This window comes from Megalops cyprinoides, chromosome 8 (genome assembly GCF_013368585.1).
Source record: "Megalops cyprinoides isolate fMegCyp1 chromosome 8, fMegCyp1.pri, whole genome shotgun sequence".
Classification (NCBI taxonomy): Eukaryota; Metazoa; Chordata; class Actinopteri; order Elopiformes; family Megalopidae; genus Megalops; species Megalops cyprinoides.
The window spans coordinates 24,363,628-24,388,610 of NC_050590.1; the positions used below are offsets into that span (position 1 = coordinate 24,363,628).

The following is a 24,983-nucleotide window of genomic DNA, read 5'->3' on the forward strand; positions in this document are numbered from 1 at the left end:
TACCTGCTTGTTTCTTTTTTATGTAATTAAATAAAGTTTTCAGTAAACAATATGTGTGAATGTATGTATTTGTTTTTATTAAGACTGAATGCTGCATATGCAGAGGGTTATTCTTTTCTGTGGAAGAGAAACTCACATATTTAGCATTTTGTAGGTGTATTCAATGGTGAAGAAATTTCTTTGAAGAAATTATTCAAACTTGTGAATAGTCCTTACATTTACATTTATTCATTAAGCAGATGCTTTTATCCAAAGCGACATACAAAAGTGCATATAGTAGGCAAACAGGCACAAGGGCAAGATGTGTACAGGTCATACAAGCAGATAGTGCTGAAGCTGAGCACAAGGTCGGTGTAGCGAGACAGAGCTAATCTGATCTAAGTCCTTAAAGCCTGTAAAGATACAGATAGATACTAATCCTGGGGAATCAAAAATTCTTCTTTAAGAACTGGCATTCAGTCTTCATTCAGGCATTCAAGTGCATTCAGTCTTAAATTTTGTCTTGTATGTTTCTCTTCTGTATCTGAAACTGTATGTCTCCCCCTGGTAGACAGCATCAGTATTACAAAAACAGACAGGCCACTACATGAGGGAACCAGCTTTAACTGACAAGACATGACATGGCAATTTTTTAAGAAGAAACTGGCTGCTTTTTCATAGCCAGCCAAGCTTTGCAAATATTTGTCTCTAGATAGTTGATTTATTCAATTTCTTATAACTGGGGTTGCTGTGAAGTGCATTGTGAATATTAAATGAATGCAAATTGTGAATATTAAACTGACACATCATCCATGCTTTCCCTTTATGACTTTCTTAGGTTAAAGTGCATACCTACATGAATCCTTAATAGTACCTTAACGTTCTATACACATGTGAAGATGTCTTTTCAGTATGTCATGCAAAAAAGTGAGATTGTGGCTACCAATACTTATCTGTGCCAGATGGGATACTGATTCAATAATCCTTTTTGTGTGGCTTTGACAAATTGAGGCAACTTAAATTAGATACAAATTTTAAAGTATTGTTCAAATCAGATAAATAATCTGGGTATTAACAATGGTAAATGAATCTTTCCCTCGTTCCAGAGTAAGATATGGTATACCACAAGGATCTGTGCTTGGGCCTCTGCTCTTCCCATTATACATGTTGCCTCTTGGCGATATCATCCGTAACCATGGCATTAGCTTCCACTGTTATGCAGATGACACTGAGCTATACATATCAGTCAAACCTGATGTCCCTTTGAATATATCAAACATGGAGGCCCATCTAACAGATGTAAAGAAATAGATGGTCCGAACTCAGACAAAATCGAAATATTGGTTGTTGGCCCAAAGCCAATCAGGAACAAATTCACTCATTTTACACTAGACCTTGATGTTGTCTCCCTTGCCTTGAATGTAGCTAGCGAAGACCTTGGTGTTGTTATTAATCCTGAGCTCTCTTTTGAAACACATATAACTAACACCTCTAGGACAGCCTTCTTTCATTTGAGAAATATAGCCAAAATCAGGAAAATTGTATCAATTAATGATTCTGAAAAGCTAATCCACGCTTTTGTAACATCCAGATTAGACTACTGCAATGCCCTCTTGTCAGGATGTGCAAACGTCTCATTAAAACCCCTTCAGCTGGTACAAAATGCAGCTGCTCGAATCTTAACTAGAACTAAATGCTTTGAGTACATTACCCCAGTTCTAGCTTCTCTCCATTGGCTACCCATTAAATACCGCATTGATTTTAAAATACTTCTCACATTTAAGGCTTTAAATGGGCTTGCCCCTCCCTATCTTAAGGACCTTGTTTACCCATACCTTCCACAAAGAGCCCTTCATTGCCAAAATGCCAGGCTTCTCACCATTCCAAGAGTGGGCAAAACTACTATAGGCGGTAGAGCCTTTTCCTATCGAGCCCCTCTCCTGTGGAACAGCTTACCCACTGAGGTTCGGGGAGCAGACTCTCTCTCCACCTTTAAGTCTAGGCTCAAAACATATCTATACAGTAAATCCTTCAGCTGAGGGACATGGCCTGGTGCTGGCATGGATCATAGAGTCTCTAGTGGACTAAGCGGTCATTGCTGTCACTTTATCATGGCATGGACTCTGTGATCTGGTGTTGACTGCCTTAGGGTTGCCCTCATGATTATGCCGGTCCCTTGCCTCCCGTCCCCTAGGTATGCTGCCATAATGTTAGTCTGTCAGGGTTTTTTCCTTGTTGCATACTGGCATCTTTTTCCCTGCCCCTCCTCTCCTGCCTCTCTGCTGTACATTCCTGCCATTCTTTTCGTCCACTAATCAATGTTTTTCAATTTTGTTTTCCTCACCCGGCTCCGGGCTCCTGCCTGGATCTGTAACTCAAGCACCACTTCGGGACCCCCAGCTCAGCTTCCTCACTGTCATTCCTGTGGAGCCCTCCATGTATCAAGAACTGGACCCTCAAGGACTACATGCCATGCATATTCTGCTGTATAACTTTTCAGATTTAAGATTTACAAGACTCATTATGTTTTATGCACCGTATATTGCTGGGTCTTACTACCTACATGTTTCACCATACTTAAGTACTGTTAAGAACTTTTTAGGAAACTCTTTCCTACTCTATTTGTCCACCCAGTGCCAGCCAGAAGCAGATGGGCTCCCCTCTGTCCCGGGTCCTGCCCAAGGTTTCTTCCTATTAGTCAGGGAGTTTTTCCTTGCCACTGTCACCTTTGGCTTGCTCTGAGGGCATATCAGGCCTGGAATATCGATGTAAAGCTGCTTTGTGACAACTCATGTTGTAAAAAGCGCTATATAAATAAAACTTTATTTAACTGAATTAAACCCGAGCTTATTGGGGACAGAAAAAACCCATGAAAGACTACAAACATAGTGCAATGTTATATTTATTTCTTACAATAAATTTTGGTTGCCATACAGTTGAGTATTAAGGATTTGGGGAAAAGTGCAGTTACAGGAATTTGTTTTTTGTTTATTTCAATAATTAACTCTAAGTAAGAGGATTCTGTAGCACAAAATTACAGCAACATAGAACATGAACACAAGTCTTTACACAAAATAGAGTGATAAACGTCTTAATATTTATGTAGAATGAAAAAAGAAGAAACCAAACTGAAGCTGATCTATAAGAAGAAACTGATTTTAGCTGGGACTTTATGGCATTTCCACAGTCAGCAGTTTAGCCTAATCCACAGGGTAATGGTTTTAACTTTTTTTTTTTAACTTGAGACTCTGCTATTTAGTGAGTACATTGGTTCCACAAGCAGATTAGCTTAGTGATATGTAGTTCCATAAATCAATTTGTCAACAATCACAGCTAGTCTTTAGATAAATGTTAGTGCAAACTCTCCCTCACACCATTTGCCATAAAGAGGTCTGAGAGGTTATATATAAATTTACAGCCTGTGAGATTTTGGTAATTTATACACACATTACACAAAAACTAAGCAAATTTTAATTACAATATGACACAGAGGCAGGTGAAGAATGTTTGACCTATGTCTTAAGGCCAATTTTGTTCCAATGGTAAAATTCATATATTTGTTTTCTTCCGTTTACATTCTGTTTGGGGACTTGAATGAATGGAATGAAAGGTCGAAGAATTTGTAAACTTCATAATAACAACAACATAGACCCATTCAATTTAAATATTGCTTCCTGTCTGGTACCTCATAAATTTGATGGATTTTTTGGCAAGTCATTTCTCAAAATTGTAACATTTCTAACCAGATACCTTTATAAAATTTCATATAATTTCTATAAATCATTAAAAAATACTGTGCTTTTTTGGAGGTCTTGTGTTAAATAAGATCTCTTTAAAAATGAGTAGTATTAGCAGACTAATTCCTATAAATGTTCTCAAAGGCCAGTGTTCCTTTACTTTCTAGGATAACTGATTCATTAATTGTTCATGTTCACTCAGTATTTTACCAGAGAAGAAAAATGTCCAGCAGTTCTACACAACCAGTTCAGTTCATACAGCTGAAAGTCAATTCAGGCTTTCTTATAGATCACAGCCTTTCATATACTGTAGATCATACAGAACACAAATGGGTCCATCCCCATTTGCTTTTAAAGAACAATTCTGATAACACCAGATTTTGCACTATTTCATTGTACTCTAAAGTCCTGCCCACAAGAATCTTTATAGAAGCAGTTATACTTCCAAATAAAACTTTTTTCCTTAAATAAACTCTTTAGGGCATTGATAATATATACCACTTTCTTTAAACCACTATACACATGTAAAATTATCAACATTTAAATTTACCTTCTATTTTAACTAAGTGATTGCTTACACTGGGGATGGAAATGACTGGTTCTTTATTGAGGGGCAAACATTGCTGTCCCTGGCTTGAAAGCTTAACACTGGTTTCAAATGGACTATAACAGATTTATTTTCTGTTAAGACCTCTTTAAGATGGGTATACTCGATGCCAGACAAAGAAAATAACTTCATCAGATCCACCAAATTGTAATTCAATACAAATGACAAACTTTCAATGCAACCCGTTATGACATAATTTCTCAGATAACCATACCTTTAGGTGAACTCTACACCTCAGTAACACTTGTTAGATTTACTGTAGGGGCATGTGGTGGCTCTGCTGCTTCCTGTGTCACACCTGATTTACTTCCCCTGATCACTGGGCACACCAGTCATTGTCTCCCACCCCAAACAGCTATGGCGCCCAAAGGCAGTGGAGAGATAGTCAATGCTGCTTTTCTGAATCAGAAAAGTTGAATGAATACCTATATTTATTATATTTCAATCTCTTTACTCAGTATTAAATATCTGTATACACCCTTATTTTATATATGTTTGGATTGCAGCATAATATTTCTAAATAAATTACACCAAGAATCCCATTACAAGATAAACTGGTAATACAGTAGAGGAACTCAGTTCACACCTGCTGTAGCATTTTACCACAGTATTGGTCTGTCATCTTTCTTTCCTGTATAATCAACAAAAAATTCACAATGTGTTCAATTCTATTCCAAAATTATTAGTTCAGTTTGGCCCACAAAAACATGAGTTTTGCTTGCTCTGGAATTTCTGAAATGCTGTGCAGAGAAACATTCTCCACCCTTCAACACTTATGTTTTGCAGGTGTTCCCATAAACATCCCCCTTATACAAATCTCTATGCAGAAGCAGGTCAGAGTGAACACATGAAGTATTTTTTTGGAGATAAAAACTTCTGGAGATAGATTTGTGCTAAAGATTAACAGGTTAAAGATCAGACTGAACTTTAGCAGGGAGATGATTCAAGAAATGATACTGGAGAACAGCATTCTCTTCCTCTCAATCTGGCACATTTGTTGGAAATGGATATTCATTTCAAAGACGAGAGACAATCCAAGAGTGGAAGGGGCCTTGACATTCACCTGCACTCATGTGGAAGACAATAATGACAAATACACATTTTACACAGTCTGAAAAACTTAAATAGGTATGCCGAAGGTAAAATGAAGTCAAAATCTATCCTGATTCAAGAAAAAAGGGAAAGTAATAAAACTGCTTGCTACAATTGTGCCCCCATTCATGTGAAACAGGTGTAGAATATTAAGAAGTGATTTTTTTCAAGTAGAAACACCAATAATTCTGGGATTCTAGGTGTGCAGAGAATAAAGTGATTTCAGTTTTATCATCTTCTTTCCAGACAAAAAGGTGAGAAGTGAGACATTCGTTTTCTAGACGGCTGATGCATTGATAAATATAACCCTTTTTTCTGAAGAAATATTCTCTGAAGAAATTCTAGCAAAGATAGAAAATGAAAATCCAGCTCTGCTGGTTTGGGTGCATCCAAATGAGATAGATTTAAAAAGTCCTTATATTCCAAAGTAATTTGTCTCTATCACATGTATATCACAAAAAAAGAGGCTCTCTCATCCTCTCCTCTCAGCCCACCTTAGACAGGAGACCACTCCCACTCACCACAACTATTGTGCTTATTCAAGAACTGCACTCATTTCAAAATGGCAATTCTTTGAGCAATGATAATGCCTATACTCTGACCAGAGCACAATGGGAATATAATTAAACACTTGATAGAACGTTTTAAAAAAGGAAAAAGAAACAGAAATAGCTGAGATTAGAAGCCTGCTGTCCTTGTGAAGGAAAGATTCCCTGTCTTATCTGTCCATTAGCAGCTTCAAAGCTCTTTCTATATTCATTCTATGGCCAACTCGAGTCACGCCTAGGTCTATTAAGTCTTCTTTCTGGAGGTTTGGTAGATGGGCCCCTTCGATCTCATTGTCCATAAAGGCATCCTTATGCTCAGCCAGGTTGAGGCTCTCCAGCCAGTCTGCTACATCGTGCTTTGTCCACAGGAATACTGGCTTGGAGGCAAAAGGCTTGTTGGAGACGGCCTGGATTAGAGTCAAAGGGGAGGGGGAACGGCTGCGCCCAGAGGCCAGGCTGAAGTGGTCGCCAGTGATGGGGGGTGTGGGGAGTCCGAACATGTCCGTCAAGGTGGGGGAGGAGGCTGAGAGGGAGGAGGCGTGGTTGGTGCCAGAGTCTGCTGGGGACATGATGGGGCCGGCAGTGCAGTGCTGAGGAGGCGTGCTCTCTGGCTGGCACCCCCCTGGTGATGTGGCGGTTGGGTGGGAACCGACCCGGGTGGAGAAGGTGACCATGGTGTTTCGCTGTGTACCTGAGGCTGGGGTCACTCCCTCTGGACCCCTATGGACACACAGAGACACATAACGACCGGAGAACAAAGCATGTACCTTTACAGATTCACCCTCCAATCAGAGATACGCAGACAGTACTGCTTGTTGTTTTAGCATTACCTGCTGTCTATAGTCTCATCTAATAACTTATGAAATATGAAAATGAAAACAAATATTCTTTTATCCTGTGCTGGAAAAAATATACCAACACACATCTGATGATAAAAGGTGTTTGGTTTGGTTAGGATCAGTCAGTAGGTCTTCAAAAAACTAGCAGCAAGTTGATCTAAACCTACCAGTGGCAGTGACACTTTTTCACTATAATGTGGAATTTCACAAAAAGGTTTCTAAGCAAACAGGTTCGTCCATTTCAATGTATCACTGAAAAACAAGTCCTGCAAGTACCTTTATGTAAAACTCTCACAACGTTTATTGCAACTTACTTTCGCCTTACTAATCTATGGGGTCATTATGGCACACTAAATCTGCCCCTCCTGTTAGGTGTTCTTTTGAGCATTTATCAGGAACTCATCTTGTAGGACTCATGCTTGTTGCGTGACAGCAGCTTTTTGGTCCTCATGTAACAAACTGCACATGCATCACTGTGAAACAGTCCAACGATCATAAAGCATTTGTAAGAAATTATACTGGGGCGGCAGTGTAGCATAGTGGTTAAGGAGTAGGATTCGTAATCAAAAGGTTGCCGGTTCAATTCCCCACTGTGGCCCTGCTGCTGTACCCTTGGGCAAGGTAATTAACCCACAATTGCCTCGGCATGTATAAATGGATAATATTGTAAAATAAATAATAAATTGTAAATGATATAAGTCGCTCTGGAAAAGTGTGTCTTGTAAATGCCAATAATGAAATTACAGCATTCTGTCCCAGATTGTGTATTCCACCAGATGTGATCTAATTTGAATTAGTGTCATCCCATATGACTGGATTATCACAGATACACTGACAGGATGGTCTACACCTCTGCCGACACCCTAACAATGCGGTCAAGTGAGACGGTAAACAATTATAGAAAGGGACTGGGAGTGGGCAATCGATAACCTTCTCAGACAACGGGTATCTGGATTTACTCAAACAAATGGTATCCTGGCCTACTCAAAACCAGCATTCATTATCATACAGGCGACAGGTCCAGTTCATTTACATCAAGAGCGTAACCTAAACTGTATATATTGGAATTGGTTTGAATGATCAGGGTTCACTCTGACACCGCTGAACCCAAAGTCAAAGACAGACTTTTATATCGACATGCATTCTTCTTCTCCATCCTCTTTTTTACTTATACATTGAATGGGCCTTAGTGTTAGGTTAGAGCAAGCCAACAGGCACAGAAATACCCCTCACAGTCAGAGGAAAAACACTTTGTTCACTCCCCACTTGAGATGAAACTATAAGTTTGCTTATAGTATTGTACAACTGTACACAAAAATGTATGTAGTTCAGTTATATTCAGTATTCAATTTTATAATAAACAGACTTAACACTTAACATTAAAATGAACAGTGCTGGAGAAAGTAACAATGGAGCCTACAAACTCTGTTCTAAACAGCTCCTCTACCATCTGGCAGACTACCCGAGGATTTTTAAAACAAGATCTTAAGTGCATGATATGTAGTTGTTTTGTCCACCCCACTACTGCTGAGTTTCAGAAAGTAGTTTCAGATCCATAACTTTTCCCACTTCAGTGGCGAAAGCAGTGAGCGTCCTGCTGCTCTTCTTGTGAAAGATAGGGGCTCAGAGTTCTTTGCTCCCTTGCCAGGAGTCCACACCCATCAGGTTCACTGGAGCATGGGAGGCTGACAGATGTAGAACACTGGGGAGAATCTCCTCCTCCACCACCTGACAATTTTGCACTCAGAAGGCATTCTTCCATTTTTTTCTTCACACACACACACACACACACACGTGTATATTTCTGTTTTGCATGTGTGTGCATGCAGCTGAATGCACAGGATACTTTAACAAGGCATCATTCCTTCCTAGCTGATCCATGTGCTATGCTGCTTTACAGTGGACGGCATTAAGAGGGCTGAGACATGTTACACACTTTTCTTTTCCTCATATCTGAAACATAAGAGGCCTTGTTGTTGACTGGAACAACCTCCAATTGTTACTGAGTGAGTAGGTGTATTTAAAATATATTTCCCAATCATAAAATCTCAAATCATAAACATAAATATGGCCTTACACAATTAAAAGCCTAAGTAGGGTCTTGCTGTATTTGCTAATTACAGCACACACAGTTGTTTCACACTCATTTGGAGGGAACCTACAATTTTTTCAAAAATTTTGATATCTAAACTATGGTAATGTGCTTGGTTGAAGTTACTAGCTAAAGTGAAAACGTTACCTGGGTCCAGCCTATCTTACCTTGGGTTTTCTCATTTCTCAATATGGCCACAAGATGGCAGTATTGTCTGTAAATTTACCTCTCCCAGACCATCTGCTCTCTACTCTCTTTACTTGCCATTGGTGGTCTTAAAATGTTTTGGTCCACCTTTTCAAGGATAATGGGATGTACACACTCTGCTGGAAAATAATGATTTTGAAGACCTGGATGACGACACAACTGAATTTATGCTGGATGTCACAAACACAGGCTATTTCCCAAATAGTGGCTTACTAAACACATATTTAAATAGTATCATACTACAAATATCATCTTAAGTAGTGTGTGGCTGTCAGAATCCCCAAAAGGATAGTTTATTATATCCTTTGGCATTGTCATGAGTACTAGGACAGATTCCAGATACATGTTAAATACCACTCCACTGTAGCCAAACTATGGTCCATGGTTAGTTCCTGAGAAAAAAAAAAAAATTTATATGCTACATATAAATAGAATGCAATAAAAGAAAGGAATAAAAACAAGTCATCTGGGTTGGATTTGGGGCTGGTAAGCTCTGTGCAATCATGTTCAAGTGAGACCCAAAAGCTCCTGAAGAAGATATAATCCTTCTGACTGTTGGATGTTTGAATATATCCACTAAGATTGGATCTTTTTTAAAACAGGAATGATGAGACCATGGATAAAAAGAGAAATAACTTTGTCAACAAGCTATGTTCTCATCTTAGGCACATACTGTATGTTAAATACCCCCATGCAGTGAGATTTAAACACACAGTTATCTATCTGAGTAACATCAAAGGACATGCATGCTGCTCAGTAAATGACAGGTTGTCAATCACAGTTGATCCTGAAAATGAGCCTCACCACATTTTAAAAGGAATACTCAAAACACAGTCACAAAAACACAGCCATAATTGAAGAGGTATACACTTCTTATGATCTGCTGGAGAAGGATTGTAAATTTAAATTAATGACAGACATTTTTGTCATACATTTGTATCATTAGCATTACACTGTAGTGGTGACATGGTTGAAGTAAACAGGGACTTGTCTCTGACTTCCAAGAGAGGAGAGGGAACAAATTAAAATCTTTGAGCAGAAATATTAAAACAAATCACATTACTGGCAATTTACCACATTAGAGTCCAGTGGAAGTGCAGCAGTTTTCCTGGTGACAAATAGTGTTTGTTCCCGCTTGCTAAAATCTGTGTATGTATCTTTATGTCCTCAGAAGAAAAGACATTAAAACAGAGGAATGCTAGCTGACTAACCAGCAAATCATAACAAACAAAATAAACAGAGTTCCACACACTCTTTTAGAAATGTAAAAGTGTATGCTAATCAATATCATTTTTCACAAATCATGTCCAGACTTAAACTTAATTTAAAGTTTAAAACTTAATTTAAAACTTAAACTTAATTTAAAACTTTTCTATTCTTTTTGATAGGGAGCTAGAAAGTACCTTAAGAGGTATAAACCATTCTAAGCCATGTGATTCCAGGAATATATAGCACTCCTAATAGCCCAAATAACCTCCTTAGGTGTATCATTCTTGTTGTTTACACAGCTATTTGTGTTTCATCTGTATACAACACATAGCTGTCTATATGTATTACATAAGGACAGATAGATAGATAGATAGATAGACAGACAGTGCACAAAAACCTTCTACTGCAATGAGGCACAGCACCATTTGAATTATTATCCCTTTATGTGAATTTCCCCATTGAGAAGAAGAAGGCAGTGAGAAAGATGTGTTCTGAATGACCACAGTGAGGGGTTCCTTGATACACAGGGGCACACAAGCAGGAGTGAACTAAACCAAGGCCAACTAGACCAAGGACCAAGGAGTTTTGAGGTAACCATGGAGATCAGGTACAATGCTTTGATGAAATAAGAAAGGATGTGACCGTTTGCTGACAATTTTATTCGAAATATTATTTTTGTAATAATATTTACATTTTGAACCTGTGGGATTGTGAGGTGTGAAACTTGTGACACATTTAACACTCCTGATAGTGATGGTGCCAACCAACTAAACATCTTGTTTGACATCAGCAATAATCCATCATACTGCAGCCACTATGAACTTTCACATGTGTGGTAGTGACACTTATGTTGGTGCAGGTATCAGACACAACTTTATCTGTGCAATCTTAAGAGTGATTATTACAGTGTTATAATGCACTCCATCAGATGTTTATCAAACCAGATGGAGGGATGAGATGGAGTGAGAAGAGGAAAAGAAACAGCTTGCCACACAGAATGACATTCCAAAAAAGATGACAGCACAAATACAAACCTGGTGTGCTCTGCACTTTAAACTTACGTCTCTTCAGCTTGACCCTCTTCATGCGCATCGATCATGGAAGCAAAACAAGGAATGACAGAATGGAATGAGAAAAAACAGAATCATCGCAAAATGATGAAACACACAGTAAAAAAGGAGAAACAAAAAGAGGGCAAATGCTATGATGAATGTACTCATCATTTTCAAAACATATATTTTTTCCCTGAGCAATTCCCAGCATTTGAATGAAACAGATAATCTGTATTCAAGGGTGGAACATTCAGCAAGAACCTTATGCAACAATATTGTCTTTGTTGGAGACAGTGTTATTGGTGACAATTGGTCAGACTAATGTTTACTCTTTAAACACGAACGGTTGAATGGTTCTTTGTTTTGAAGACAGATCGGTATAATGGTGTGATCACACACAAAGTACCTCTCTACTCTGTGCGGTTCTCTAGAGAGGTGTACTTTGAAAAAACTTGGACTGTGTACGCTCAGTCATCTTATCCAGCAGTACATCTGCACAGTCTGCTCCCAAGTTTAATCAGCTCTGAAAACAATAGCATCAGTCTGGCTATTGAACGTCATTAGCACCTGCTTTGATTTAGGTGTCTCTTGATCCCACATCTGGCCATTCCTGCAGACAGCATTCAGCAAACCTTTAACCCACAAAGCATGTTAATAGTAAACCAACACACTGCTGTAAAGTACCATTCCAGAACTCAACGTTTGACTGGAAAAAAGTGCGAAAGAAAATCCTGTTTTTAAAAGTTGAATGTGCTGTTGCTCTTCAAAACATGGAAGTTCACAGCTGCGAATAAGAAAGACAGAATTTACGCATCAACAAGTAGGATGGAAATATTCAATGTGACTGAGGATTCTGATAAGTCTGCTTTGTTGTTGTTCTGTAGTTTATCATATCAGTCTAATCAGCAGCTGTAATGAGAGTAACAATATATATGTGTGTTTTTTTTAACTCACTGTGTGCAATTGTTTTTGTCTTTATCAGTCATTGATAAAACAATTTTCACAGCTGTCCACTTCAGTGATTCACTCAGTAGTATTATGGCTACTAAAATGATCTCAATTTTTTATCGGGTATTACCTTTTACTCTGTATCTCTGTAAGAAATCAACAACATGATGGTATCCAATCCTTACTTATGTAAAACTACAAGTACACCCTCCACCAAGATTCACTAGTCTAAAGAATTCCTACAAAATGACCAAAACTGTACAGTCATGCACCGCTTAACGTCCATTCGGACATCTGACAACATCTTAATAGTCCCATAAGGTTATAATAAAGTTTAAAAATCCACATTGCAGAACGGGACATAGCCGACGTAACCATACGTAGTGAAGGCAACGCTTCCTGCATGTGTATCTCATGCCTCATGGAAATAAAGAGATTGTGCTGCCAGGCGTATAATGGTACAGTACATAGTATACCATATACTGTATATAAATTGTATGGTGTTCGCATAATGTCCAAATCACATAACGTCCTATTTCACAGAACGTATCGTGGACGTTAAGAGACACATGTATTTTATTTTACTAATATAAAAAAACTTATTTTTAGCCATCTTTTAAATGCTGAAACAATACAACATTCTCACTCTGATTTTAAGAAATTCTGATATAAGAATCAACCACACAAAGTAATAAATGACACTGGATGAAACCAATTCTATGCTAACACTGTTTTCAAACTCCAAAAAATGTTAGAATTTTAATCTCTGTATAGAATTTTAAACACAATATCTTGTGTTAATTACCAAATCATGTAGCCCACAAATCATTTCAAGAAAAAGTTGTGCGGTTTATGACCAATGCAAGAAAAACAGCTTAAAAACTGGCAATTCCTATCTTGAACAAACAAGTTGTCACATTATGAAAATGAAAGTGAATCAGCAAGGCATCATTATGCCAATTATAGAGACAGTCAAAAATAATTAACTAGAGTGAAATTATCGTTTCACGTTTTAAGTTACTAAAGGACATTGACTGCACTACTGCACTGCAGCTTGCAGAGTACAACATGTGGCATACATATTTTATGTAGGGGAGAGTGGGGTAAGATGAGCTAGTGGGTAAGTTGACCCACCACCTGTATGTTAGCAACCATACACAATATTTGTCATATGACCCTAATAGTTTGCGTTCTCCATTTTCTTGCTGTGGAAGAAAGTTAAACTGAGTGACCCTAAACTCTTCTACTGTAGGTCGAGAGCTTGTAGAGCTTGTATGGCTGAAGCAACATCTTTAGGGAGGGCTACAGCCTTTAATAGGACCACCGTGGGAGAATTCTTTGAGATATTGCCAAAGTGATGGAGAGGTACAAGAACAAAACACATAACTAGCCTAATTAAAGATTCAAGCTTCTTTGTTGTTAAATAAAGTATAATACAAGTAAAACAATCTGATTTCAACTACCCAGTTGTGTAGAATAAATGTTAGAAACTAGAGTGTAATAAATTGAGGACAATAAATACATTTATAAATAATTCAATTATTTCATTATTGTAATTTTTCTCACATTTCAATATTTTGTCTTCCGGGCACAATTTCCCTCCAAATATGATTTATAACCTTGACGAAACAGGTGTGCCTACGGTGCAAGCACCAAAGCAAATAGTCACATAGAAAGGGAAGAAGCAAGTAAGTTCTGTTACATCTGCTGAACAAGGAGAGCTCTTGACTGTGGTATGTGCGGGCAGTGCTACAGGGAGTGCAATCACACCCATGCTGATTTTCCCAAGAATGAGATACAAAGAGCACTTCATTACATGAGCACCTGCAGGAACAAAGTTGGTGTCGGCACTAGATGTGGATGGATCAATGAAGAAACCTTTGCCATTTTCCTTGAGCATATGGTTCGGCACACCAATTGTTCCTCTGACCATACAATAGTTAGTAACTGTTTTCTCAGATGGCTCAACTTACCCTGTCAGCTGGATCAACTTACTCCAACTTACTCACCACAAGACCACTTTTTTTTGGGACCCCATATTTTGTTGTCTATTTGAGTTAGGCACACAAGGTTTCAACTGATGACACACATCCTGAACTTGTGTTGTATGCATTAGTTTTATTCCTGTCTCATATTCCCTTGGCTATAGGTCAACTTAAGTAAAAAATGACTCATCTTACCCCCACCCTCCCCTAATAAAAGATTGCAAAAAATACTGTACACTTCAAATACAGTTTAGTCCATGTTTGAGCAAATTAGCTAAAGCAATTTCTCAAAATATTAAACTACTAAACTAACTAAACTACTATACATCATAGAAAGATGTGAGCCTTTTAACTGGAGTGTATGGTATTCATGTTTTTGAAAACAAATTTATGGACAAAACAAATAAAGTTAAACTGCACTGTTAAACAAATACAGGTTAGTGACATCTGAACTGTGAAAATCAGGGTTGGGCCAAGAATAGCAAAACTGAGAATATGGTCCCTGAGATTTTATACTGTCAATATTTGATGTAAGATATACATGCATTAAAATATGTCAGGTGGTGATAAAGAGTAAACTGCAAAAAAAAAAATATGTATGGTGGCAACTAGATGCTGAGCAAGTGGTTGAATCCGTGTTTCTTATTACTTTGCAGGGGGCTGCTCCTGCTGTTACCACAGGGCTTAGCGAACAATAGGGTAGAGAATTCACTTTTGATGGTAAAATTCACCTAATGGATCTTGTGTATCTGGGCCAAAAAAACTCCAGGAAAGCACGTGATCATACTTCTCAGTGATCATATTGTGTATTGTATTGTGTATTTCCACACCATGATAATATATATCACTAGGATAGATTGTCTTATGTGAAAGCACTAACAACAATCACTACAAAATGGAGCCACATCCAAAAAAATAATTTCACATTTACGGCTACCTCACTAGTGGAAAACCTTTAGGAAATATAAAGAAAATCTGAACAAGCTGTAAAAAAATGAGAATATGTCACATTTATTAACCCTTCTACTATCTATACTAGTACAACATCAATTAGTACCACTTGAAAAACAATCACTGACACTACCACTATCAATCATACTAAGCTTAATTGTTTTTTTAAACATTTTTCATTTTTATTGAGTTTTCAGATTATGGTACAATAAATAGGCTTCACAGAACAACAACACACCAACATTGGGTATGTGTTCAGTCTTATATCTATGACAGACGTAAAATATATACAAACAATACATACAATATATTTTTGATCGTATAACATAGGGTGGCCTTCAGATGGTGTCTTCATTTTTATGTTTATAGTTTGTCCATTTTTGCCACTTCTTCTGGAACAATTCCCCTTTTAGTCTGAGAGTGTAAGTTAATTCTCCCATTTTATAGATTTGGTCAATCACCTCAATCCATTGTTTTAGTGTGGGAGGTTCTGCTTTATACCAATGCCTAGTTATAGCTTTTTTACAATCCAATAGCAGTATTTTAACAAGGTATTTATCCTGTGTGTTAATCACTTTATCTGTTAAATTTCCTAGATAGAGTACTGAGCTCTATAATATTCTCTGAGAATATTATGGCCTAATACTTCTCTCAGGGTTATGCAGACCATTTCCCAAAAGCCTTTTATTTTTTGGCAGCTCCAGAAAACATGGCAGTGACCAGCACTGACTTCTCCACATAACCTCCCACATCTTTGCTGTGTTGATAATTGTTTACCCGTTATCTTTGGTGTAATAAAGAACTATAAACAAAACTAATAAATGAACTATATTCTTCCAACCAAATTCTTTCCAACATCTTGATGATGTAGAAGTACACTGTGTTTCCCATATAGAAGGCCACTCATCTTCTGAGATGGTTATTTGAAGTTCATCTTCCCATTTGTTTTTAATATATACTGTAGTGTGATCTCTGTATTCCCTGAGGGCTTGATAGAGAGCTGAGATAATTCTTTGGTCCTTTCCTTGGTATGCTTTTACTATAACCTCAAGAACCTTATTAGCCTGTATCGTTAGATCAGTTTTTATTTCTTTGTCATAAGTGTCTTTCAGCTGAAGGTATCAGAAAAAGTCCTGATTTTCAAAGGCATACTTTACTTTCAATTCTTCGAATGTAATAAATTCTCCTTTCTGTATTAATGTACACAATGTTGTGACACCCTTATTTACCCACTGCCTGAATCTTGCATCAAATTTCCTTGGTTTAAAGTTAGTATCAACTGCACACCAGGCTATAATTCTTGATTGTTTTTCAAATTTATATTTTTTGATTAGGTCGATCCATATATGTATGGTGAATGCAGTAATTGGCAGAATACGTACTGTTACACTAGCTTACACAAGGTCTAATTTGTGCAGCACAGTAATACTCTTTCAGACAAGGTAGTGACATTCCTCCTTCCTCTTTAGGTATTTGTAGGGTTGTATACTTTATTCTGGGTTTCTTGCCATCCCAGAGAAATCTAGATATTTATTTATCCCAGGTTATAAACTGATGCTGTGGGACCTTCACTGGTAAGGACTGAAAGAGGTACAACAGCTGGGGCAAGATGTTCATCTTAACTGCCTCAATTTTTGAGCTAAGTCCATAGTAAGGGTGGACCATCTTTCAATGTCTTTGGACACTTCTATTTACAACAGTGTAGTTAGTCTCATATAGGTCAGAATACTTTTTAGTGACCAAACCCCCCAAATATTTTAATAATTTAGCATCTAATTTTATTGTGAGAGTCTTTCTAATATCCTGATTAGGGGAGTAATTAAAGGAGAGGATTTGTGTCTTTGAGACATTCATTGAGTACCCAGAACAATGCCCAAATGTTTTGAGCATGCACATTAATGTTGGGAGGGTGGTTCCAGGTTGATTTAGGTAGATAATAACGTTGTCCGTGAAAAGGCTGATTATATGTTTTTTATCACCAATCTGAATGCCCTGATGTTGACGCACAGCCTGGGCCAACGGTTCTATGAAGAGGGCAAACAAAGTAGGGCTGAGACAACATGTGTGTCTAGTCCCCCTACCAAGGCTAAAAATTTCTGGCTAAACTACCATTCACTTTGATACATACCGTTGGCTCCTGATAGATTGTCTTAATGTTGATTTTTCTTTGAATCTGAATCTCTCTAATACACAGTATAGAAAAGTCCAACTGACACTATCAAATGCTTTTTCAGCATCCAGACTTATCATAAGTGCACTCATCCCCCTTTTCTGAATCTCCTCTACTATGTGCAAAGTTCTCCTAATGTTATCCTGAGTTTGTCAACCTTTGATGAAGCCTGTTTGGTCCTCATCAGTTAACTCAGGCAGGAACTTGTTTATAATTTCAGTTAGTATTGAGGTATACAGTTTATAGTCAATGTTTAAGACTGAGATTGGTCTATATGACCCACAATCTTCTTTGTCTTTGCCCTCTTTTGGAATGATTGAGATAATAGCCTCTTTCCAGCTGGGGGGGATTTTGCCCTCTTTCAGGGTATAGTTAAAGGATCTTACAAGAAAAGGACGGAGCTCCTTCCTAAATATCCTGTACTATTCGCTTGGGAAGCCATCACCTCCTGGTGATTTTCCCAGCTTTAGTTTGACAACCGCCCTTTCTAACTCTTCATCAGTTATCTGTGAGGTCAGGGCTTTGTTTTGTACTTCCCCTAATGAGGGGAGGTCAAGGGAGTTTAGGAACTGCACAACTGCACATACACACACTGATATAGACACTGAAGAATGAATATGCACACCATTCTACAACTCCATCAACAGTAACCAGCATGTGATGTCATTCAACTGGTGTATGACAGTAAGCTGTGACACAACAGCCCCATCCCCCCCGACCCCTAAGAGCACTTTCGTTCAGCCTGTGTTTATTCGGACCGACATTATTCATCCAGTACTCAAGGCTGCTCTCATCATTAGGTTGCTAGGCAACTCTTTCATTCCTGAGCAGAATGCACTTTATTCTGTGAACATTAAACGAAAACATGCCTATGTTGTAAAATCTTTATTTTATATTGTTTGAAGAAAAACAGCAAGATGCAGATTAAGCATTCTGGGTGACGCTACCAACCCTTGTCAGTGACTGTGTGAGCTTCTGATAGCTCCGATTCATGAGCAGGTGGCTCAGCATCTACACACAGTTCCCACTGTCCAAAGTATGCCAAAACTGTCTAAATATTATGAAAGGCCAAAAGACTGCTATGATTATTTCACCTCATCAATTGGCAGGTACAATGAGCTACAAGTGATGTCATTTTTTACCTCAGCAGTAATGGATGGTCATCTTTATGTAAAATGCATGTGAACTGTGAATAATTCAACATCCTTTTTCATGTTACGTAAGAGCAAGGAATTAAAAAAACATGATTAGAAGTTACATTCCTGGGCTGTTGATAGGGATTGGGATGAAGGTTTGAGATTAACCCAACAAGGAATATAACGGTAATTAGGTCATTTCATTAACACATTTTCATGCACATACACAGCCAGAATCCAGGTATGCTGTTTTAAACATACATGTAGTTTCTAACCTAAGAAAAGGTCCTGTCCCATTAATACAGAAGGGGTTAGAAACAGTCGCAATGTTTTTGGCAACAGCTATTATTTTCTGCCAGAACTGACCACACAGGTCCTCTGCAAAAGTTTTTTTTTATCCTAGAATACAGGCCAAATAAATGAAAATTTCTGGCCTTCTGAAAGTATACACCACCAGGTTTAATCACCACTGCCTGATTTTGACCTTGATTCTAAAGATTATGTGGAATACCTTGCAGATGAGCATATTCCATCATCTGAGCCTTACAAATGACCATTTATTTGATATATTTTTCTGTGTAAGGTCTGACAGCTGTGCAGCTGCTTTTAAAGTAAATCAGTTAGAAATAAGAAATAACAGGGCTTAGCACTGCTTCCACTTTTCGGATCTACAGTGGATGACGCATTATCTAATGTAATCTCCTTAAGCACACCATCAAAAAGCAACCATATAAATACATCAGAAACCTAAAGGTATTTAAGAAGACAGGAATGATGTACTGCTATAAAGTGTGCTCCTGCTTAGGTTGAGATACAGCTGCTTGGTGATTCAATGGGTTGCTCATAGCAACGGGTTCACTCACTTGCTGCTATTAAAGGCAGCATTTGATCTGTGTATGACCTGCAGAGCAGAGACAATCCTGAGAGGTTCATGCAGATGCTTGGCTAATGTTTTCACACAATTACTTTAACAACACCACCTAACACGCAATCATTCTGTGAACACAAACACCCATATGTGTGCCTGTGCTGTACTAACACTACACACAATATGAAAGCACACAAATGTACATGGCCCTGAATGCACACACACACTTATAGACCAGTGCAGGAACACGCACATGCACGCACATGCATGCATGTAAAAATATTTTGGGGGCTGCCCTTTTGGTTCTGTGCTCATTTCAGAGGCTGCATATTGTGATTCCCCACACACCCACTCACTTGCGGAGCAACGTGCATAAACAAGACAGCAGCACAGCTTTCCTGCAACCCAAAACACAGACACTAGCAGACAGGGGAAGGCACGCAATACATAGTTATCATTATTTTTAGCTCTTAATATTAAGATTGCTCCAAACCAATCCAGCAAGTCACCACAATTTCCCCAGTATCCCAACAAGTAGGAAAGCACTAATCACAACAAAGTCATACAAACACACCTAGAAGCCTTTGTTGCCAAGAGAAGAAACATTGAAATATTTCATGAATAGCAATGGATCATGACACCAATTATGCTGTATACCATTGGTGCACACTTGCCATATTGTAGCAACTACATGGAAAAATTAGAATCTGCAATAAGTAACTATCACAAATAGTTCAACTCAACTCAACTCAACTCAACTCAACTCAACTCAATTCATTCTGTTTTCTTGCTGGTCAGAGTATCCCTGCACAAACATACTAATCTCTGAATCCAATCAATATTTGTCTTTAATTGGGCAGCAGTGTAGCCAAGTGGCAGGAAGCAGGACTTGTAGCCAAAAGGTTGCTCATTTGATTCCCAGCTGGGGCACTGCTGGTTTACCCTTTGACAAGATACCCACAATTGCCTCAGTAAAATAATAAGCTGTATAAGTGGACAACACGTAAAAATTGTAGCTTAAAAGCATACTTTTAAGACTTTTATATTTGATACCAAGGAGGTCACTAAAATAATCTTAGACTGGATTGGGCTATTTTCACCAGTTTTTACATAAATATACATTGATGGGAAATCTAGAGCCCGAATTATAACTGATTTGAGCTCACATACAATCTATTTAGTGTGCTCAGATATTTTACAGCAGACCTTTTTTAAATTCTACACAAACAGTTGCATGCATAATTGCTTTGAATTACATGGAGTTCATGACCTCTGTCATGGGGTTACAAGGATCACTTGTAACATGTGAACTACCCCACATTCATGGTGTACATGCCTTTGGTATCCAGATAATACCACCCCAAGCCCTTCTCAATATGCATAGGGGCCACTCAATGATCTGTGTCCTATAGGTGCACAACTTTACCTCAAATGCCATATCATACATTTATCCCACTGTCCTCTGAGTGGAGATTAAAATAACATATAACTATAGCCATAATGAGAACAGTGCTATCATTCTGCAGCAGTCACACTTTACCTCATCTGTATCTAAAGAAGGTCATGGGTACAAGATCATGAAAGCCTTTGCTTCTGTTCCAGTCCTGCTATGAATTAAACATGCAACTAACTCATGCAAGCAGCATAGAGAAACTCTCCAGCAAGAATCATGTGTTGAGAAAACTTCAGTTTCAGCATCTTGGATAAGACATTTTCTGCTAGATCACAACTGGAGTACCAAGAGGAAAGCCATGAAGAATTTATAAATATTTGCACCATGCAAAAACAGAAAGGCCTTTTCTGGCCTTTTATGTCCATGAGAGATGCAGAAAAACATTTATTGCCTCTTGATTATTGTATTGCTCTGTTTTCTGGATGCTTGAATGCCATCTCAAACTCCTTGCAGCACATTCAAAATGTACTGCTCCTTGCTTTTAAGGCTTTACATGGACTTGCATCCATTTATTTGCAGAATCTATTCATTCCCTGTGATTATTACTTTGTATACAAGATGCTGGCTTGCTGGTAGTTACAAAAGTTGAAAAGAAATCTTGTGGGAGAGCCTTTTCACACACAGTTCCACTATTATGGAACAGCCTATCGAATTATGTCTTGTAATCGGGCACAATCTCAATTTTTAAGACTAAATGTAAAACAATAAATCTCACAGACTTTTGGGTACTGAGGAGGAGGGTGGCCCATGGCTTTAGAAAAATTTAGCTGCTATGAAGTTTAGTTGCTGTAGCCTCATTTCCAGTTGGACTGTATCTATTTGGCTCCAGCTGTAAATGGGGCAAGACAGTCTCAGATCACCTTCATGGCCATGGGCCCTAACCTTCCTGCCCCCCCCCCCCCCCCCCCTTTGCATTCTGCCATTGTTGACATCTGCTGACATCACTCTGCCTCAAAAGGAGTCTCTCACTTTTGCCCAGGGTCAGGGAATAATTTTCTAGTTTTGTCCGCAATTAGCCTGAGTTTTCTTTTTTTATCAACTCTGGAAAATACACTCCAAACAGTAAAAATGCAATATAACAAATAAACCTTGAGGGATTACCTTGCTCCAAAATTTGTCCTGGATCCAGTGGGAGAATCAAGGGCTTCCCCTGGCTTGGGTATTCTGTCCCTGTTCATTTGCTGTAGAATGGAGTTCAGTTCACTAATCATATTGGACTTGGGGTCTGGGGCGGGTGGGCTCTTGAGCTCTGGTGGGTCACCCCAGAGCTTTGAGGTCCTTTGCGTTGGAGTTTTGGGAACTTCTGACTGAGCACCACCTGGGGGAGGGGGAGGGGCAGGGGGAAGCATCCCAAATGTTTCAAGGCCCTCTTCAATCAGAGCGTCCTTGTAAAGTGCATTGCTTTTGTTGATGATGGGCTTTATTTTTGGCTTGGGTGGGACAGGGGGCCTGTCCACCAGAAATGCTTGCCCATCTGCATAGACAGTACAAGTGTCTAGGTTCTCCCCACCCTCCGAGGACAGGGTGGAGATGCTAGACACAGTTGAGATAGTGCTGGTTGTCTCCAGATGAGGGTCACCACTGCTCCTGCTATCCACCTCCTCAATGCCTGAGTCAGTGATAGGCTCAAAGCTCTCAGGTGGAGGTGGTGGGTAGCTGGGGGATATGCAGTTTGAGAGGCCCGTTGTCTTTTTTATGTCTGCATTTGCAACCGCCACAGCCAAATGAGGGTGAAAGGGACCAAGAGAAGACCCCCCTGTCCCATTCTTCCTCTGCTTGAGCAGCTCAGCAATAGCCCCTGCCTGATCCTCTGGGATATCAAAACTGTTAGCAAACTCCAATGGGGGTGGCAAGGGCTCAGAAAACACAAACTCCTCATCAATGTCGACAGAGGCCAGGGGCGGAGGCGGTATATGGAAGGGTAGCTTAACAGGCTCATCCACTGAGCTGATAGTGATGATAGTCTTTCTGTGTGGGCTGGCAGGGTCATGGTTGGCAGTCAGAGTTTTGGAGGGGGCAGCTGCGGCCAGTTGGTTAGAGTCCTGTGGTTCAGCAGGGGCACTGTCAATGGTGACAGCATTCTCTCTCTCCCCATCTGGCAGGCAGTTCTCTTCAGGCTTGGCCCCGTCCACAGTGTGCACCATGAGGAGCCCAGCCGACTTCTGCCGCGAGGTGTCCATAATGTCAATCAGCATGTTCTTTTTCTCCTCTGCTTTCTTGTCCTCCTTGGCTGACTCTGCTTCATACTTAGCCTCTGTCATCTGCCTCCGGAGGCCGCTGCGCTGGCTAGGCCGGCCCATGGTAGCTGCTGGAAAGCTGCTCTCGATGTTGGACCGTAGCTTGGTGTCAATAAAAAGCGGCATATTGAGGTCAGGTTTGAGGGGCTCACTCTTGGGCAGGACTGACTGGCCTTTGTCTTTCATGGCGCGATCCCTGGCTGCCAGAGCAAGAGCCAAGGGGGAGTTGGGATCCAGCACCTTGCCTGTGACTGGGTGCACGTAGTTTCCACCGTTGGACTTGTACATCTTGCCCACAGGAAGGCTAACAGGACTGTCAAGGTTGGGGCTGTTCCTTGTGCGTGTGCTGAGAGGCTCCCTCACCAGCGTAGGCTCAGGGGTGTTGAAGTCAGTCACATTCCCCCCTCCTTGGGGAATGACCAAAAGGGAGGAGGGTGGAGCCATAAGCTTACGCAGCCGCTCATTGTTGCAAAACATTCCCTCATCGATGGACTTGGAATGCCGGAGACGGGGGGCAGGGGTTGGTCCTAAATCCTCATCACCCATGTCAGTGGAAAGGAAGGCTGGGGAGTTCCTGTGGGCCTCCAACCTCTTCTCCCGGTCTCGCACAGCCCCAGCAATGGCAGCAGCAAATGGGTTGCTGGTGTGGAGGTTGTCCTCTGGTCGCAACTGGCCTGGGTTGTCTGATGCAGATGTGTCAATCTCCATACTGCTGCCCTGACTGCTCTTCCCACTGCTGCTGGTGGAGGGTTCCTTCACGATGATGGTGGGGATGGGGATGGAGCACGTCTTCTCTGGGCTGTCTTCCACATTAGACTGTTTCACTAGCATCCCCTTCCTCCTTGCAGGTTTAGCAGGAACATACAGTGCCTTGTTACCCATTTTCCCTACCTCTGAGTAGGGATTCTCTGGCACCTGGGCTCTGCGGTTATGGAGGTTCTGCTGAGCTGAGGGATTTGCTTTGTAAGAGTCCTCAGTGTCAAACTGCTCAGAGTTCTGGCGGTAGTACATGCCCTTGTCTCTCCTCACGGTGGCCATATTGTAGTCTCCCTGGTTAGAGGCAGGGCCTTTGGCAGCAGAGTTCTGGGTGAAGCCTGGTCGGATGGTGCCATAGCCTCTCCCAGAAGGAGGTTTGGGGGTGTTATAAGGGGGTGATGGAGGGGAACTTGCTGGTGGGGGTGGAATATCCTCCGATGTGTCTGGCATTGAGAGGCTCCTGGTAAATTTCAGCAGTGGAGGGGTCAGGAACTGTTTCTCTTCCTCTGTGATTCCTGTGAAAGATGGCAGTTAATTATAATCATTAAGTCAAGTTAAGTCAGCAACACAGCCATATTCGCTACTGCTGCTGATACCACTTTGGCAAACTCTATCCACTAATAATATCTATTAGAGCAATGATGAAAAATGAACAAATATAAAAGAAAATATTCACATTACATTACATTCATTAATAACATTACATTCATTCAAAATCTCATTCCATCCTGTCAGTAAAACAGTGAAACTGCATACACTGGAAAATGTGCTGTAAAGAAGCTGTAAATGGCCCTGGGTGACACAGGCAAGCCATTCAGGACCAAGAGAATTATGGAGTTTTATAGCTATAAAAAAGCAGCAAGATAATGATTATGCATTAATGAACTGACTAATCATAAAACAGAACTCAATGTGACTAAAGTTTTTAAGCATATGCATAATTTTAATCTTCCAAGTTTTAATCTTCCTTTTTAAACATTCAGACTGGTTAGCTGATCTTACTCATTTGGCTGAAATGGAAATCTCTGAACTTGGTTAAAATGTTAAACTCAAGTGCTCTGCAAAAAAAAAAAATCAGTGCTATGCTGGAAAATTATTTATTTAAGATAATACAAAC

The 24,983-nt window shown here is 39.7% G+C and overlaps 1 protein-coding gene across 1 annotated transcript in view; it reads right to left on the reverse strand.

The window, feature by feature from the left end:
* Positions 1 to 4,245: 4,245 nt before the first annotated feature.
* Positions 4,246 to 24,983, reverse strand: part of LOC118781705 (SH3 and multiple ankyrin repeat domains protein 2-like) — a 170,584-nt gene continuing 149,846 nt past the window's right edge. Inside the window, exons 24-25 of the mRNA XM_036534701.1 lie at positions 21,975 to 24,381; positions 4,246 to 6,683 (exon numbers count right to left, since the gene is read on the reverse strand). Coding sequence (XP_036390594.1) covers positions 6,134 to 6,683; positions 21,975 to 24,381 — 2,957 coding nt within the window. The 3' untranslated portion in view covers positions 4,246 to 6,133. The remainder of the gene's footprint in view (positions 6,684 to 21,974; positions 24,382 to 24,983) is intronic.